Source organism: Nansenia antarctica (genome assembly GCF_963989245.1).
Source record: "Nansenia antarctica genome assembly, chromosome: 11".
In the NCBI taxonomy this organism is placed as follows: domain Eukaryota; kingdom Metazoa; phylum Chordata; class Actinopteri; order Argentiniformes; family Microstomatidae; genus Nansenia; species Nansenia antarctica.
The window spans coordinates 28,184,393-28,199,876 of NC_137681.1; the positions used below are offsets into that span (position 1 = coordinate 28,184,393).

At 48.8% G+C, this 15,484-nt stretch overlaps 1 protein-coding gene across 1 annotated transcript in view; it reads right to left on the bottom strand.

Annotated features, from left to right (window-relative positions):
- Positions 1-882: 882 nt before the first annotated feature.
- LOC308168074 (rho GTPase-activating protein 27-like) overlaps positions 883-15,484 on the bottom strand; it is a gene marked incomplete at both ends in the record, with an annotated part of 40,099 nt that continues 25,497 nt past the window's right edge. The window contains 8 exon segments of the mRNA XM_080542549.1: positions 883-1,060; positions 6,044-6,149; positions 6,862-6,993; positions 10,505-10,582; positions 10,700-10,798; positions 11,142-11,266; positions 13,915-14,042; positions 14,896-14,997. Coding sequence (XP_080398675.1) covers positions 883-1,060; positions 6,044-6,149; positions 6,862-6,993; positions 10,505-10,582; positions 10,700-10,798; positions 11,142-11,266; positions 13,915-14,042; positions 14,896-14,997 — 948 coding nt within the window.

Consider the following 15,484-nt stretch of genomic DNA (forward strand, 5'->3'; position numbering starts at 1 on the left):
ATCATTCTTATCATTCTATGCATTCATTAAACACAATTCATTCACACTAATTGTGCTTATTGAAAAAGTGCCATCTGATTATCCAGTATAAAACCTAGAGTGGCTGTACAAGTAATTCAGTGTCAAATTCACAGCAGTTTGTGGGTATTAATATTAATGTTTTTTTTATTTATACATTTCTATATTACAGAAATAAACATTGTGGGTAAAGGGTGAGACTGAATAAGACAAATTATTGGCATAACACAGGTCCTCTGAGCTATTCATTTATATAATATACAGCAACATAAAATACACATTTCAGGAACTTTTAAACATGTCATCTTTAAAACTGTCTAAAATGAACATGGAATGATTCATTTAATCGTATGTTAAAACAGAAACATAAAATCCTCTCTCCAGTTTGCCTTGAGGTGAGGGCGTTGGTGTCAAATAATATTAATATGATCTGATATTCAATTTCTATACAAAAGTAAGATTTAAAAGTATGGGAACAAAATATCTAGCACGAGTAATGCCACAAGGGGGCGCACTCGTCTCATAAGTAATGCTGAAGTTTCAGAAACGGAGAGAACAACAGGAGAATAGGGAACCGACCATTCAAATAAAACACATTACACAAACACACTTCACATATTTGTCGTCTCCTCTACTAAGGCAAGCAGCCCTAAGGCAGGCTCCCTCCTGTGTACAGTGTGTGTGTGTGTGTGTGTGTGTGTGTGTGTGTGTGTGTGTGTGTGTGTGCGTGTGTGTGTGTGTGCACGTGCGCATGTGTGTGTGTGTGCGTGGCTTCCCATCATGCAATGTGGCTTCTATTATGACATCCTGACTTCTGCTGATGATTGGCTGATTCAGGGAGAGGCTTCTCTCATGATGATTGGCTCAGCTGGAGTGGAAGATGTACTGGTATTCGTTGAGGATGAGCTCCACTATCTGGTTCTGGAAGACCATGTGCATGGTGATGTTGGCCGACTCTGTCTCTGGCCTCAACAACGTGGGGCCGAAGATGATGGCGATGTTCTGCACCGTCATCCGGTTCTCCTCTCCGTACTCGATCACCCTGAGGGAGAGAGAGATTTAGAATTTTGAATCTGCCATTTAGCCAGACGCTTTTAATACAAAGTGATTTACAATTAAGAGATTACAGGGACATTCCCCCCGGGAGTAACTGAGGGCTAAGTGCCTTACTCAAGGACTAAACACTAGTGGTGGTGTTCGCAGGTCTTACTCAAGGACTAAACACTAGTGGTGGTGTTCCCAGGTCTTGCTCAAGGACACACTAGTGGTGGTGTTCCCAGGTCTTGCTCAAGGACACACTAGTGGTGGTGTTCCCAGGTCTTACTCAAGGACTAAACACTAGTGGTGGTGTTCCCAGGTCTTACTCAAGGACACACTAGTGGTGGTGTTCCCAGGTCTTACTCAAGGGCACACTAGTGGTGGTGTTCCCAGGCCTTACTAAGGGCACACTAGTGGTGGTGTTCCCAGGTCTTACTCAAGGACACACTAGTGGTGGTGTTCCCAGGTCTTACTCAAGGACACATTAGTGGTGGTGTTCCCAGGTCTTACTCAAGGACACACTAGTGGTGGTGTTCCCAGGTCTCACTCAAGGGCGGAATTTGAACTCACAACCAACTCACTATCACCAGTCCAACTCACTATCCACTACTAGACCACCACAGAGGGATTGGAGAATGATCACTACTCAGTCCTGTGTGGTTCCTGTGTGGTTCCTGTGTGGTTCCTGTGTGTACCAGACGTTGATGCCAGTTCCCTTTAGGGATGCCAACCTTCTCACTACCAGATACAGACAGAAGATGGCGTGCCACTGCACAGGGCTGGGGAGGTTTGCAGGAAATTGTCAGATTTACGCTATTATGTCCGCACGAGGGGGCCTGTGATTGGATGAATATACAGGACAAATACGGGACATCCTGGCTAATACAGGACAGTCGGCAACCCTAATTCCTTTACACTTTTTCAGTTTCAAGACAGCTTTTAGATACAAAGGAAAGGAAGGATTAGCAAAACCGGCCCCTGTGCAAAGCCACGGTCCACAGTTGCTTCCACAGAAGTCTAGATAGTAACAGTGGAGACAAGTTCAAGCTGGGAAGGAGAGAGACCTACCTAGGAAGGAGAGAGACCTAGCTGGGGAGGAGAGAGACCTACCTAGGAAGGAGAGAGACCTAGCTGGGAAGGAGAGAGACCTACCTAGGAAGGAGAGAGACCTAGCTGGGGAGGAGAGAGACCTACCTAGGAAGGAGAGAGACCTACCTAGGAAGGAGAGAGACCTAGCTGGGAAGGAGAGAGACCTACCTAGGAAGGAGGGAGACCTACCTAGGAAGGAGGGAGACCTACCTAGGAAGGAGAGAGACCTAGCTAGGAAGGAGAGAGACCTACCTAGGAAGGAGGGAGACCTAGCTGGGAAGGAGGGAGACCTACCTAGGAAGGAGAGAGACCTAGCTGGGAAGGAGAGAGACCTACCTAGGAAGGAGGGAGACCTACCTAGGAAGGAGAGAGACCTAGCTAGGAAGGAGGGAGACCTACCTAGGAAGGAGAGAGACCTACCTGGGTAGGAGAGAGACCTAGCTGGGAAGGAGAGAGACCTACCTAGGAAGGAGGGAGACCTACCTAGGAAGGAGAGAGACCTAGCTGGGAAGGAGGGAGACCTACCTAGGAAGGAGGGAGACCTAGCTGGGGAGGAGAGAGACCTACCTAGGAAGGAGGGAGACCTAGCTGGGGAGGAGAGAGACCTACCTAGGAAGGAGGGAGACCTAGCTAGGAAGGAGAGAGACCTAGCTAGGAAGGAGAGAGACCTACCTAGGAAGGAGAGAGACCTAGCTGGGTAGGAGAGAGACCTACCTAGGAAGGAGGGAGACCTAGCTGGGGAGGAGAGAGACCTACCTAGGAAGGAGGGAGACCTAGCTAGGAAGGAGAGAGACCTAGCTAGGAAGGAGAGAGACCTACCTAGGAAAGAGGGAGACCTAGCTAAGAAGGAGAGAGACCTACCTAGGAAGGAGAGAGACCTACCTAGGAAGGAGAGAGACCTAGCTGGGTAGGAGAGAGACCTAGCTGGGGAGGAGAGAGACCTACCTAGGAAGGAGGGAGACCTAGCTAGGAAGGAGAGAGACCTAGCTAGGAAGGAGAGAGACCTACCTAGGAAGGAGAGAGACCTAGCTGGGAAGGAGAGAGACCTAGCTGGGAAGGAGAGAGACCTACCTAGGAAAGAGGGAGACCTAGCTAAGAAGGAGAGAGACCTACCTAGGAAGGAGAGAGACCTAGCTAGGAAGGAGAGAGACCTAGCTGGGAAGGAGGGAGACCTACCTAGGAAGGAGAGAGACCTAGCTGGGAAGGAGGGAGACCTACCTAGGAAGAAGAGAGCCCTACCTAGGAAGGAGAGAGACCTAGCTGGGAAGGAGAGAGACCTACCTAGGAAGGAGAGAGACCTACCTAGGAAGGAGAGAGACCTACCTAGGAAGGAGAGAGACCTAGCTGGGTAGGAGAGAGACCTACCTAGGAAGGAGGGAGACCTAGCTGGGGAGGAGAGAGACCTACCTAGGAAGGAGGGAGACCTAGCTAGGAAGGAGAGAGACCTAGCTAGGAAGGAGAGAGACCTACCTAGGAAAGAGGGAGACCTACCTAGGAAGGAGAGAGACCTAGCTGGGTAGGAGAGAGACCTACCTAGGAAGGAGAGAGACCTACCTAGGAAGGAGAGAGACCTACCTAGGAAGGAGAGAGACCTAGCTGGGGAGGAGAGAGACCTAGCTGGGAAGGAGAGAGACCTACCTAGGAAGGAGGGAGACCTAGCTGGGAAGGAGAGACCTACCTAGGAAGGAGAGAGACCTACCTAGGAAGGAGAGAGACCTACCTAGGAAGGAGAGAGACCTAGCTGGGGAGGAGAGAGACCTAGCTGGGAAGGAGAGAGACCTAGCTGGGAAGGAGAGACCTAGCTGGGGAGGAGAGAGACCTAGCTGGGAAGGAGGGAGACCTACCTAGGAAGGAGAGAGACCTAGCTGGGAAGGAGGGAGACCTAGCTGGGGAGGAGAGAGACCTAGCTGGGAAGGAGAGAGACCTAGCTGGGGAGGAGAGAGACCTAGCTGGGAAGGAGGGAGACCTACCTAGGAAGGAGAGAGACCTACCTAGGAAGGAGGGAGACCTACCTAGGAAGGAGAGAGACCTAGCTGGGGAGGAGAGAGACCTAGCTGGGAAGGAGAGAGACCTACCTAGGAAGGAGGGAGACCTAGCTGGGAAGGAGAGAGACCTACCTAGGAAGGAGAGAGACCTAGCTGGGAAGGAGAGACCTACCTAGGAAGGAGAGAGACCTAGCTAGGAAGGAGAGAGACCTACCTAGGAAGGAGGGAGACCTAGCTGGGGAGGAGAGAGACCTAGCTGGGAAGGAGAGAGACCTACCTAGGAAGGAGGGAGACCTAGCTGGGAAGGAGAGAGACCTACCTAGGAAGGAGAGAGACCTAGCTGGGAAGGAGAGACCTACCTAGGAAGGAGAGAGACCTAGCTAGGAAGGAGAGAGACCTACCTAGGAAGGAGAGAGACCTACCTAGGAAGGAGAGAGACCTAGCTAGGAAGGAGAGAGACCTACCTAGGAAGGAGAGAGACCTAGCTAGGAAGGAGAGAGACCTACCTAGGAAGGAGAGAGACCTAGCTGGGAAGGAGAGAGACCTACCTAGGAAGGAGAGAGACCTAGCTAGGAAGGAGAGAGACCTACCTAGGAAGGAGAGAGACCTAGCTATGAAGGAGAGAGACCTACCTAGGAAGGAGAGAGACCTAGCTAGGAAGGAGAGAGACCTAGCTGGGAAGGAGAGAGACCTAGCTGGGAAGGAGAGAGACCTAGCTGGGAAGGAGAGAGACCTACCTAGGAAGGAGAGAGACCTACCTAGGAAGGAGAGAGACCTAGCTGGGAAGGAGAGAGACCTACCTAGGAAGGAGAGAGACCTACCTAGGAAGGAGAGAGACCTACCTAGGAAGGAGAGAGACCTAGCTGGGTAGGAGAGAGACCTACCTAGGAAGGAGGGAGACCTAGCTGGGAAGGAGGGAGACCTACCTAGGAAGGAGAGAGACCTACCTAGGAAGGAGAGAGACCTACCTAGGAAGGAGAGAGACCTAGCTGGGAAGGAGGGAGACCTACCTAGGAAGGAGAGAGACCTACCTAGGAAGGAGAGAGACCTACCTAGGAAGGAGGGAGACCTACCTAGGAAGGAGGGAGACCTACCTAGGAAGGAGAGAGACCTACCTAGGAAGGAGAGAGACCTAGCTGGGTAGGAGAGAGACCTAGCTGGGAAGGAGAGAGACCTAGCTGGGTAGGAGAGAGACCTAGCTGGGAAGGAGAGAGACCTAGCTGGGTAGGAGAGAGACCTAGCTGGGTAGGAGAGAGACCTAGCTGGGTAGGAGAGAGACCTAGCTGGGAAGGAGAGAGACCTAGCTGGGAAGGAGAGAGACCTAGCTGGGAAGGAGAGAGACCTAGCTGGGAAGGAGAGAGACCTAGCTGGGTAGGAGAGAGACCTAGCTGGGAAGGAGAGAGACCTAGCTGGGTAGGAGAGAGACCTAGCTGGGAAGGAGAGAGACCTAGCTGGGAAGGAGAGAGACCTAGCTGGGAAGGAGAGAGACCTAGCTGGGTAGGAGAGAGACCTAGCTGGGTAGGAGAGAGACCTAGCTGGGAAGGAGAGAGACCTAGCTGGGAAGGAGAGAGACCTAGCTGGGTAGGAGAGAGACCTACCTAGGAAGGAGAGAGACCTAGCTGGGTAGGAGAGAGACCTAGCTGGGAAGGAGAGAGACCTAGCTGGGAAGGAGAGAGACCTAGCTGGGTAGGAGAGAGACCTAGCTGGGAAGGAGAGAGACCTAGCTGGGTAGGAGAGAGACCTAGCTGGGAAGGAGAGAGACCTAGCTGGGTAGGAGAGAGACCTAGCTGGGTAGGAGAGAGACCTAGCTGGGAAGGAGAGAGACCTAGCTGGGTAGGAGAGAGACCTAGCTGGGTAGGAGAGAGACCTAGCTGGGTAGGAGAGAGACCTAGCTGGGTAGGAGAGAGATCTACCTGCGTAAGTGCCTGAAGAGGAGTTCCATGGTGTCGTGGTTTGGCCGAGGGAGAGACCTGACGAGCTCACACATGTAAGACACTTTGCTGTTGTAATCGACGGTCCCTTGAGCAAGACAGAGATGGGAAAACATTGAGTCTCACACTGAGGTATATATTCTATAATACTAACCAAAGTAAGGCACAAGTAATCTATTACTTTATATATATATATATATATATATATATATATATATATATATATATATATATATATATATATATGTTTTTGGCCATTTCTGCTTTATTGGGATAGAGACAGTAGAGATTGACAGGAAGGATGGGTGAGAGAGAGAGAGAGAGGATGATAGAGACAGTAGAGATTGACAGGAAGGATGGGTGAGAGAGAGAGAGAGGAGGATAGAGACAGTAGAGATTGACAGGAAGGATAGGTGAGAGAGAGAGAGAGGAGGATAGAGACAGTAGAGATTGACAGGAAGGATGGGTGAGAGAGAGAGAGAGAGAGAGGAGGATAGAGACAGTAGAGATTGACAGGAAGGATGGGTGAGAGAGAGAGAGAGAGGAGGATAGAGACAGTAGAGATTGACAGGAAGGATGGGTGAGAGAGAGAGAGAGGAGGATAGAGACAGTAGAGACTGACAGGAAGGATGGGTGAGAGAGAGAGGAGGATAGAGACAGTAGAGATTGACAGGAAGGATGGGTGAGAGAGAGAGAGAGGAGGATAGAGACAAACACCACTACTATTAGACTATGCTGACATGCTGAGGACCCTGAGACACTGAGGCAGGGTGTGGGAGGGAGTCTGTCTGTCTGCTTACTGATGGCCTGGATGAAGCTGTCAAAGTGGCTGTAGGGGAACAGAGGCTCCGGAAGCTCCCGGAAGAACAGCTTCAGAGCCCCGGTGATGACGTGGATGTCCTCCCACTGGCCGTCCTCCAGGTCCAGCTCCTCTGGAGAACACAGTCACATGGTCACATCACACAGTCACATGGTCACATCACACAGTCACATGGTCACATCACACAGTCACATGGTCACATCACACAGTCACTTTGCTGTCCGCTGTCAGACTCTTTTTCTTTTTCTGATACATTTTTTATTATTATTTCAGGGAATAATACAAGGGAGTGGTAACATATAAATAAACAAAAGAGAAATAGAATAACAAAAATCCAGTACAAATACAAAATTCCCATAAACCTTCCCCCCCACCTGCAAGCTAGAAGCCTTTTGGCCGCTGTGAGGCCGGCCAGCCAGATGTGTCTTTGTTTGATGTTTAAGTCTAGGGTTGAACTGTCATTTAGTAATAGGACTGCTGGTGAGTGTGGGATCTGTTTGGACAGGATGAGGGACAATGTATCACAAACCGTCCTCCAGAAATCAGCCACTCCAGGGCACTCCCATACCAGATGCAAAAACAGTATTTTGTGTGTTTAGAGTACAGTTAGGTGAGGGTATGGTCTTTATGTTATGTAGCAGATATGGAGTCAAGTATGTCCTATGAATATACTTGAAATGGATAACAGACTCATTTGTGACAGCAGCTGGTGAAACCGAGAACAAGTCGGCAAACCGACCGAATGTTCTGACTTTTATTCCGAAAAATGTCAATAAATGTCAACGTTGCAACGTAATCCCCACTACTGCCTAGTTAGTGTAGAGTAGTGTGGGATTACTCCTCGAATCCATTGCATTGCAATGTTTTGGCTTGACTAGCGAGCGTGTCGTTGATTTTCAACAACCGTTGACATTTATTCGTTGTCTCAGTGAGTGCTCAATTTAATGACGATAAAAAGCTGAATCTTATAAACTGGGTATATTCCAAATTCGTCAAGTACTGGGAAACATGAAAGAAGTTGAATTATACTTTTATTTTTATATTTTTAATATAATCAGGGGTGCAAACTGGTGATGGCCCAAAAAGGTGAAAAAAATGTTTTGCGGGTAACCTTAGGGGGGATAGTGCTAGCACTAATGGTGTTAAATAGATACCGCTAGCACTAACGGTTAATGTTAATGTTAATGTTAATTTTAATTATAATGCGCCCCCCATCCAACTTTTACATCGGCCCGGGGCGCAGCCCGGGTAAAGGAACAGATAAAGACAAAGACAAGGAACACAGAAAGCAATCAGACACAGACGACTTAAACGTAAATCTCAGGCATACAATTCACAACAAATAGGGAGTAGACTTAGGGAATATCATTTAGGAAGAGGTGGGTTTTTAACTTGGCTCTAAAGGAGTCCAGAGTGGGGGCAAACTTGATGGCAGAAGGGAGCGCTTTCCACAGGGTCGGTGCTATCACCGCAAAGGCACGGTCACCCTTCCTCTTGAGGTTGGTACGTGGGACCCTCAGGCTGAGTTGGGCGTCGGACCTGAGCCTGGGTCTGGGCCTTGAGGAGGTAGACTGGTCCAGGAGGTCCTTGATGTAGGGTGGGGCGAGACTGTTGAGAGCTTTAAAAACAAAGGTGCAGATTTTGAACTTCACTCTCTTCTTCACTAGGAGCCAGTGAAGGGAGATGAGGACAGGGGAGATGTGGTCCCTCATTTTATTTTGGTGCCTGACACCAGCCTGGCAGCGGCATTTTGGACTAGCTGCAGGCGGTAGATGGTCTTATCAGGAAGTCCAGCATAGAGTGAGTTGCAGTAGTCGAGCCTAGATGAGATTAGCATGAGGACGACCCTCCTCAGGTCGCTGGGGGTGAGGAAGGACTTGATCTTGGCTATGATGCGTAGTTGGTAGAAACATGCCTTCACGACGGAGCTCACTTGTCGGTCAAGGTTAAGCTCGGAGTCAAAGATGACACCGAGGTTCTTGACATGTGGTCTGACAAGGGTGGACAGGCTTCCCATGTTGGTGCTGAGCTGAGTGATGGCGGTGGTGTTGCCGATGAGGAGGATTTCCCCCTTGCTCTCATTCAGCTGTAGGAAGCTCTGGGCCATCCACTCCTTCACATCGCGGAGGCAGTCCATCAGGCGCTTCAGATCGGCGGGGTCGTCAGTGTTGATTGACAGGTAGAGCTGGGTGTCGTCCGCATAGCAGTGGACTGAGATCTTGTAGCGTTGAGGGATTAGACATAGGGGGAGCATGTAGAGGGAGAACAAGGATGGAGCCCTGAGGGACCCCACAGGTGAGGTTGGCTTGTCTGGAGGAGCTGTCTGCTATGTGGACGGCGTGGGTTCTATTGCTGAGGTAGGACTTGAACCACGACAAAGCGGTGTCGGTGATGCCAACCTCCTGCTGGAGGCGATCGAGGAGGATGGCGTGGTCTATAGTGTCAAAAGCTGCGCTGAGGTCCAGGAGGACCAGGGCAGCACATTTCCTGGAGTCTGCGATGAGGAGGAGGTCGTTCCAAACCTTTAAAAGTGCCGACTCAGTGGTATGGCCAGGTCTGAAGCCAGACTGAAACTTCTCCAGGATGTTGTTCTGTTGGAGGTAGGGCCACAGCTGGCTGATGAACAGCCTTTTCCAGGAGCTTGGACACGACTGGGAGCTTGGAAATAGGTCTGTAGTTACTGGGGTTGGAGGGGTCCAGGTTGGGTTTCTTAAGGAGAGGCTGGACCACTGCTTGTTTGAGGCTGGGCGGAACAATGCCAGTGGCCAGCGAGCTATTGATTATTGAGAGGATGTGTGGCCCTATCGTGTCGAACACCTCTTTGAGTAGGGGGGTAGGGATGGGGTCCAGAGGCGATGAGGCCGGCTTCAGTGCAGCGGCCATCTTGGAGAGGGCTGGTAGAGTGAAAGGACAGAAGCTGGAGAAAGTGGATGAACATCCCAGTGTGACGGCTAAGTCCTTGGTGGAGTGTGGGATGTTTTTTCTGATGTTGGTGACTTTGTCCGAAAAAAAGGATAAAAATTCCTCGCACTTAGCCGGGGATGGATCCTGGATGACGGTAGGGGGGGGGGGGGGTGAACAACGGTGTTGATTGTCCTGAATAACACTCTGGGGTTGTGTGAGTTGTTGGAGATGTGGCAAAGTACTTAGCCCTTTCAGTCTTTACCACCTTCTGATAGGTCCTCTGCTTTTCCCTCAATCTCGAGTGAGATGGTCAGCCCGTCCTTTTTCCACCTGCGTTCCGCCTGTCTCCACGCTCTTCTCTGAGATCTGATGGTGGTCTAACAATGATGCATGTGTAAGTAGCGGCAGCCCTGACCTTAACACCTGCAGAATTACTTCGAAAACAGTTTACTGTGACTGTGTTCTCTATGCTGTCTGGAATTGTACCTAGCTGCCTGAAGCTAAAAGTTATTTCAACAGCAGCAGAGTTCAGCAGACAGGGAGATTAGTTAGCTTGCGCATCATGTGACTTGGATGAGACTTAGATTTCAGATCTACACAATTCAAATGGATGACATATTTTGAGATAAAAACTGCTAATTTAGCAGAAAGTTTGCACCCCTGATAATACCAGCATTGGTGAGGAAGGCTCAGAAGGTAAAAGAGATGGGCCACCTTACCGTGGTCTGCCTTGAAGCGTAGCTTCTGGATGACGGCCAGGTTCCCGCTGACTCTGTAGATCCCGTCGATGTCCAAGCCTGTCAGCCAACACACACATCAGCATCCAGAGTCAGTCACTACTGGGATTACGTGTGTCGAATTTATACAACATAATATGAGACGTTGATTCAAAAGGTGAACACAGGGTAGAACACCTCTCCTTTCCACGGCCCTGATGGACTTCTCCACAAAGCTGGGGATGGTGGTCCTCTCCTGGGCACACAGGGCGGCCAGGTGACAACCAAACACGTTGTCTGAGGAGAACAGAGAACGACCAGGGTCCTTTAGTTGATCAGAACCAAGACAGAAGAGGAGTGCTTCTGTCAACTCTAACTCACTCAAATCACGTTCAGAAACGCTGTGTTTGGGTGTTTAACACTAGAACAGCCGTGTCTTTTTTTCCTACCGTAAGAGCCGCCTCGGGGGTCAAATGACCATAGTCTTTACAATGGGAAGCTGCTATTTACACACAACGACCACTAGTTCTAGTGTTAAAAAAAGAAAAAAGAGAACCGATCCTGGAACACAATGCGTTGTCGTTGGCAGCACGTTGCCATGGATACACCCAGCAGGAAGGAGGAATGTGTGACCCCTGACCTCTGATGTAGCCCTTGTCCTTGACGGCCTGCAGGGTGGGCCTCTTCAGGAGGAACTTGATCAGCTTGGTGCGCACCTTCCTCTGGTCCGCCTCCCCCCCGTGGCTGGGCATGGCGCTGGACGGCCTGGAGGCTGAGGAGGCGAGGGGGAGTTAAGTGAGTCAAACTTTATTTAGATAGCACCCTTCACAGCACGAATGCACAGGGTGCTTTACATCACAAATAAGGGATAAAATGGAGAAAAGCGCAAACAAACATCATCAAAAGAGATTAAAAAAACAACAACAACAGAGGAACACCCAAAAGGGGCAGCAACATAAACAGAACATAAACAGGAACAATAAGGTGGCTATAAGTGACTACCGGCCTGCCGAAATAGGTGAGTCACCCTGCGTGAATACCAACAGAAGAATAGAGATTTTGGCAAATATCTTTGGGCCGCTACCCACACATTTAGCTGTGTTGCTCATTCCACGAATGCATGATCCTTACAAGTTGTACCTCGTTGTAAAGGTGACTAATCAGGCTTTCCAACTATATAATATACAATACCAATTGGTATTATTAAAGGGGAGGAATAATCAACCCAAATAACGTTTCCGAACTTTTTTTGAGGAGTTTATCTATGTATGTATGTATGTACCGGTATGTATGTATGTATGTATGTATGTATCTATCTATCTATCTATCTATGTATCTATCTATCTATCTATCTATCTATGTATCTATCTATGTATCTATCTATCTATCTATCTATCTATCTATCTATCTATCTATCTACGTATCTACCTAGAAGGGATGTTCCCATTGAAATCAACATTCCTTGATTGGTGAGCTGGAAGTAATATGACCTCGATTTGCGTGGTGTCAACACCCGGTGTGACAGTTGTAAATAAAGGAGTGTCAGCCATCACAATTTGCTCAACCTCTTATTAATATTAATAATAATAAGGTACGTATTTTGTATAGCGCTTTTCTCAGTACTCAAAGACACTACCTTTCATGGGGAGAACAAGAATAGATTGATAAATAAAAAAACGTCAAACAAAAGCACAGTGGGTAAAAAGCAGAATAAATAGTTCAGAAGGAGAAGGGACGTACATCTCTTCTTGTCCTGTGTGGCTGGAGGCCGCTCCTCTCGCTCTGCGCTGGAACACTTCTCACTGAACTCATCCTCCTCGTCAGAGGGGTGGTCCGACTCCTGACACACACAGCAGCACCAAGAACATGACTAGATGACATTAGGAATGTCAGGGTGAACAGTGTGACAGTGGATGACAATGTGACTGGATGACAATGTGACTGAATGACAATGTGACTGGATGACAATGTGACTGGATGACAATGTGACAATGGATTTTCATTTAGCGACGTTGATGAAAGGTGTGGTGACCCCCCAGGTGTGGTGAACCAGGTGTAGTGACCCCCCAGGTATAGTGCAGGGATGCAAACTGGTGATGGCCCAAAAAGGTGACAACATTTTTTTTGGCCTGAAAACAAAGAACATTTATGAAAATGTTGACCTATTTTGAGGTAAAAACGGCTAAAAGGTGACAAGTTTGCATCCCTGTAGTGAACCAGGTGTAGTGACCCCCCAGGTATAGTGAACCAGGTGTAGTGACCCCCCAGGTATAGTGAACCAGGTGTAGTGACCCCCCAGGTATAGTGAACCAGGTGTAGTGACCCCCCAGGTATAGTGAACCAGGTGTAGTCTTCCTCCTCTATATGGCCACCCGGGATGCTATGTTTGAGGACACTCTTGATGTGGGATATGCAGATGACATTGCGCTGTCGAGAGCAATTCCCATATCCAACATCATGTCAGACCCATCAATGCCCCTGGAGGCACAAAGGCTGGACGAATGGGCAGCCAAGAACAAAATGACACTCAATGGGAAAAAGTCAGTTGAGCTGCGCATATGTTTTGCCCGGAACCCACCACAACCTCCCCCGCTGATGCTGGGGGGACAGGAAGTACCTGTTGTGGAAACAACAAAGTATCTGGGATACCATCTGGATCAAAAGCTGACTGGAGATGTGCACATTGAGAAGGCAATAAAAACTGCCTCCAAGCGGCTGCACTATCTCACGGTCATGGCAAGACACGGTCTACCTGCGGATGACCTCATCACCATCTACACCACTCTCATCAGGCCGTGTCTGGAATACAGCTCAGTGCTCTTGGTGGGCTGCTCTAAAAAACAACAGGCTGAGCTAGAGCGAGTCCAGACACGTGCCTGCAGAATCATCAGAAGGAGAGCTGGTGAGATCTCACAACCCCTACCATCACTCCAGACAAGGAGGGAGGAGGCCGCAGTGAAGCTGGTCAGGAACATGCATGACGAGCAACACCCTCTGCATGACCTGCTGCCTCCAACACGAGGCAGCTGCACTGCCAGGACACTGAGGAACCAGCACAAGCTGGCTGAGCCGAGGGCCAAGACCAGCAGGCTGAGGAACTCAACCCTGCATACTGCAGTTAGACTGTACAATGACAATATCAAGACTCACACATAATACAGCATGGCTACCATGACTGCTACCTGCCCTTGCTTTGCCGCCTTGAAATATTTTTAAACTTTAAAATTGTTGTGTAATTGTTGTGCTGCTAATATTGTGTGTCATATCTATGTAAGTTCTGCAGTTTTTCAGTGGGGCCTTGGCTGCAAGCATGAATTAATAAAATAAAATCAAAATCAAAAAGTAGTGACCCCCCAGGTATAGTGAACCAGGTGTGGTGACCCCCCAGGTGTAGTGAACCAGGTGTAGTGAACCAGGTGTGGTGACCCCCCAGGGGACTGACCTGTGATCTGATGGTGTCTGTCAGGACCTTGTGCCAGTCGTTGATGATGCTCTCTGTGTCGTACTGGATCAAGAACTCTGCGCCATTTTTGCTTTTTAGCTGTAGAGACAAAAACAACTTATTGACTTTTACTATTTATACAGCTTTACTACATTTATACAGTTTTAGAATGATTAACTGTAGAGACAGAAACAAAAACAACTGACTTTACAGGGTTCCCACACCTTCTGAAACATCAAATTCAAGCACCTTTCAAGGACTTTCAAAACTCAATTCCCTCAAATTCAAGAACCCAACACGGCATAGTTTGAGACAGAACTAGATGAGAATTGATATAATAGGAACTATCCACTCACAGACAACAATTAAAAAGAGAGGCTTGAATGTGTGAACACTAGATGGTCTATTGCCTTCTCTACCACAGCACAGCAAAACAATACATCATGAAATATGTGTAAAGTTAAGCAATACAGAGACTTCTTTACTAGTTCACGAGCTGAGTAAAACATTTTTGAATATATATCATTTTATTCACATGCACACGCACACGCACACGCACACTCACACTCACACTCACACTCACACTCACACTCACACTCACACTCACACTAATTTTAATTTTGAATTTTGTCATTTAGCAGACGCTTTTATCCAAAGCGACTTACAATTACAAATTACAGGGACATTCCCCCTGGAGTAACTGAGGGCTAAGTGCCTTACCCAAGGGCACACTAGTAGTGGTGTGGCTTCAGGCGGGATTTGAACTCACAACCTTCCGATCCCAAGTCCAACTCACTATCCACTAGACCACCACTACCCCTCCACTCACACTCACACTCACACTCACACTCACACTCACACTCACACTCACACTCACACTCACACACGCACACGCACACGCACACACACGCACACACATTCCCATAGCAACAAACCCTCCCAAACATCTCACCTCTAAAACATTTTTCTTGCTAGATTTGTCCCTGGGGGCCCAGCCTATGGTAGCTCCCCGGAGCTCCACCGAGAACTCTGGGACGATGTGATTGGTCTTGTTCTGTCGGAGGAGAAGGAAAGAAAAACAACAACAACATGGCCGTCCATGAAACCGACAACGCCACATTCCATGAAATCAGACAGCTGAACAAAGATGAGACTGTCCCCCCACGCCCTGAAGGCTGCTCTGTCCTGCTGCTGCCACCACTCTGACAGCCTGCCATCACGTCCTGTATGGCAGGGCCGTAATCTAGAGCCCTACACTTTCATTTACACTAACCACACCTTATCAGATGTGACACCTTATCAGATGTGACACCGCCGATGTGACACCCTGTGTCTGGATGTCGTAAAGCGATGCGTGGTTGGATCCGGTGGTTTTCAGATTTCTATTTTACGATGTTCCCTTTCCCCCCCGGCTAAGATATGTACTGAATGTAGTTGTGTGTGTGTGTGTGTGTGTGTGTGTGTGTGTGACACTGTCTCATCAGGAATGTGAGAAATGTACAGTCAGGTGTGGTTATATTTGCCATAGTGATGTCAGAGGT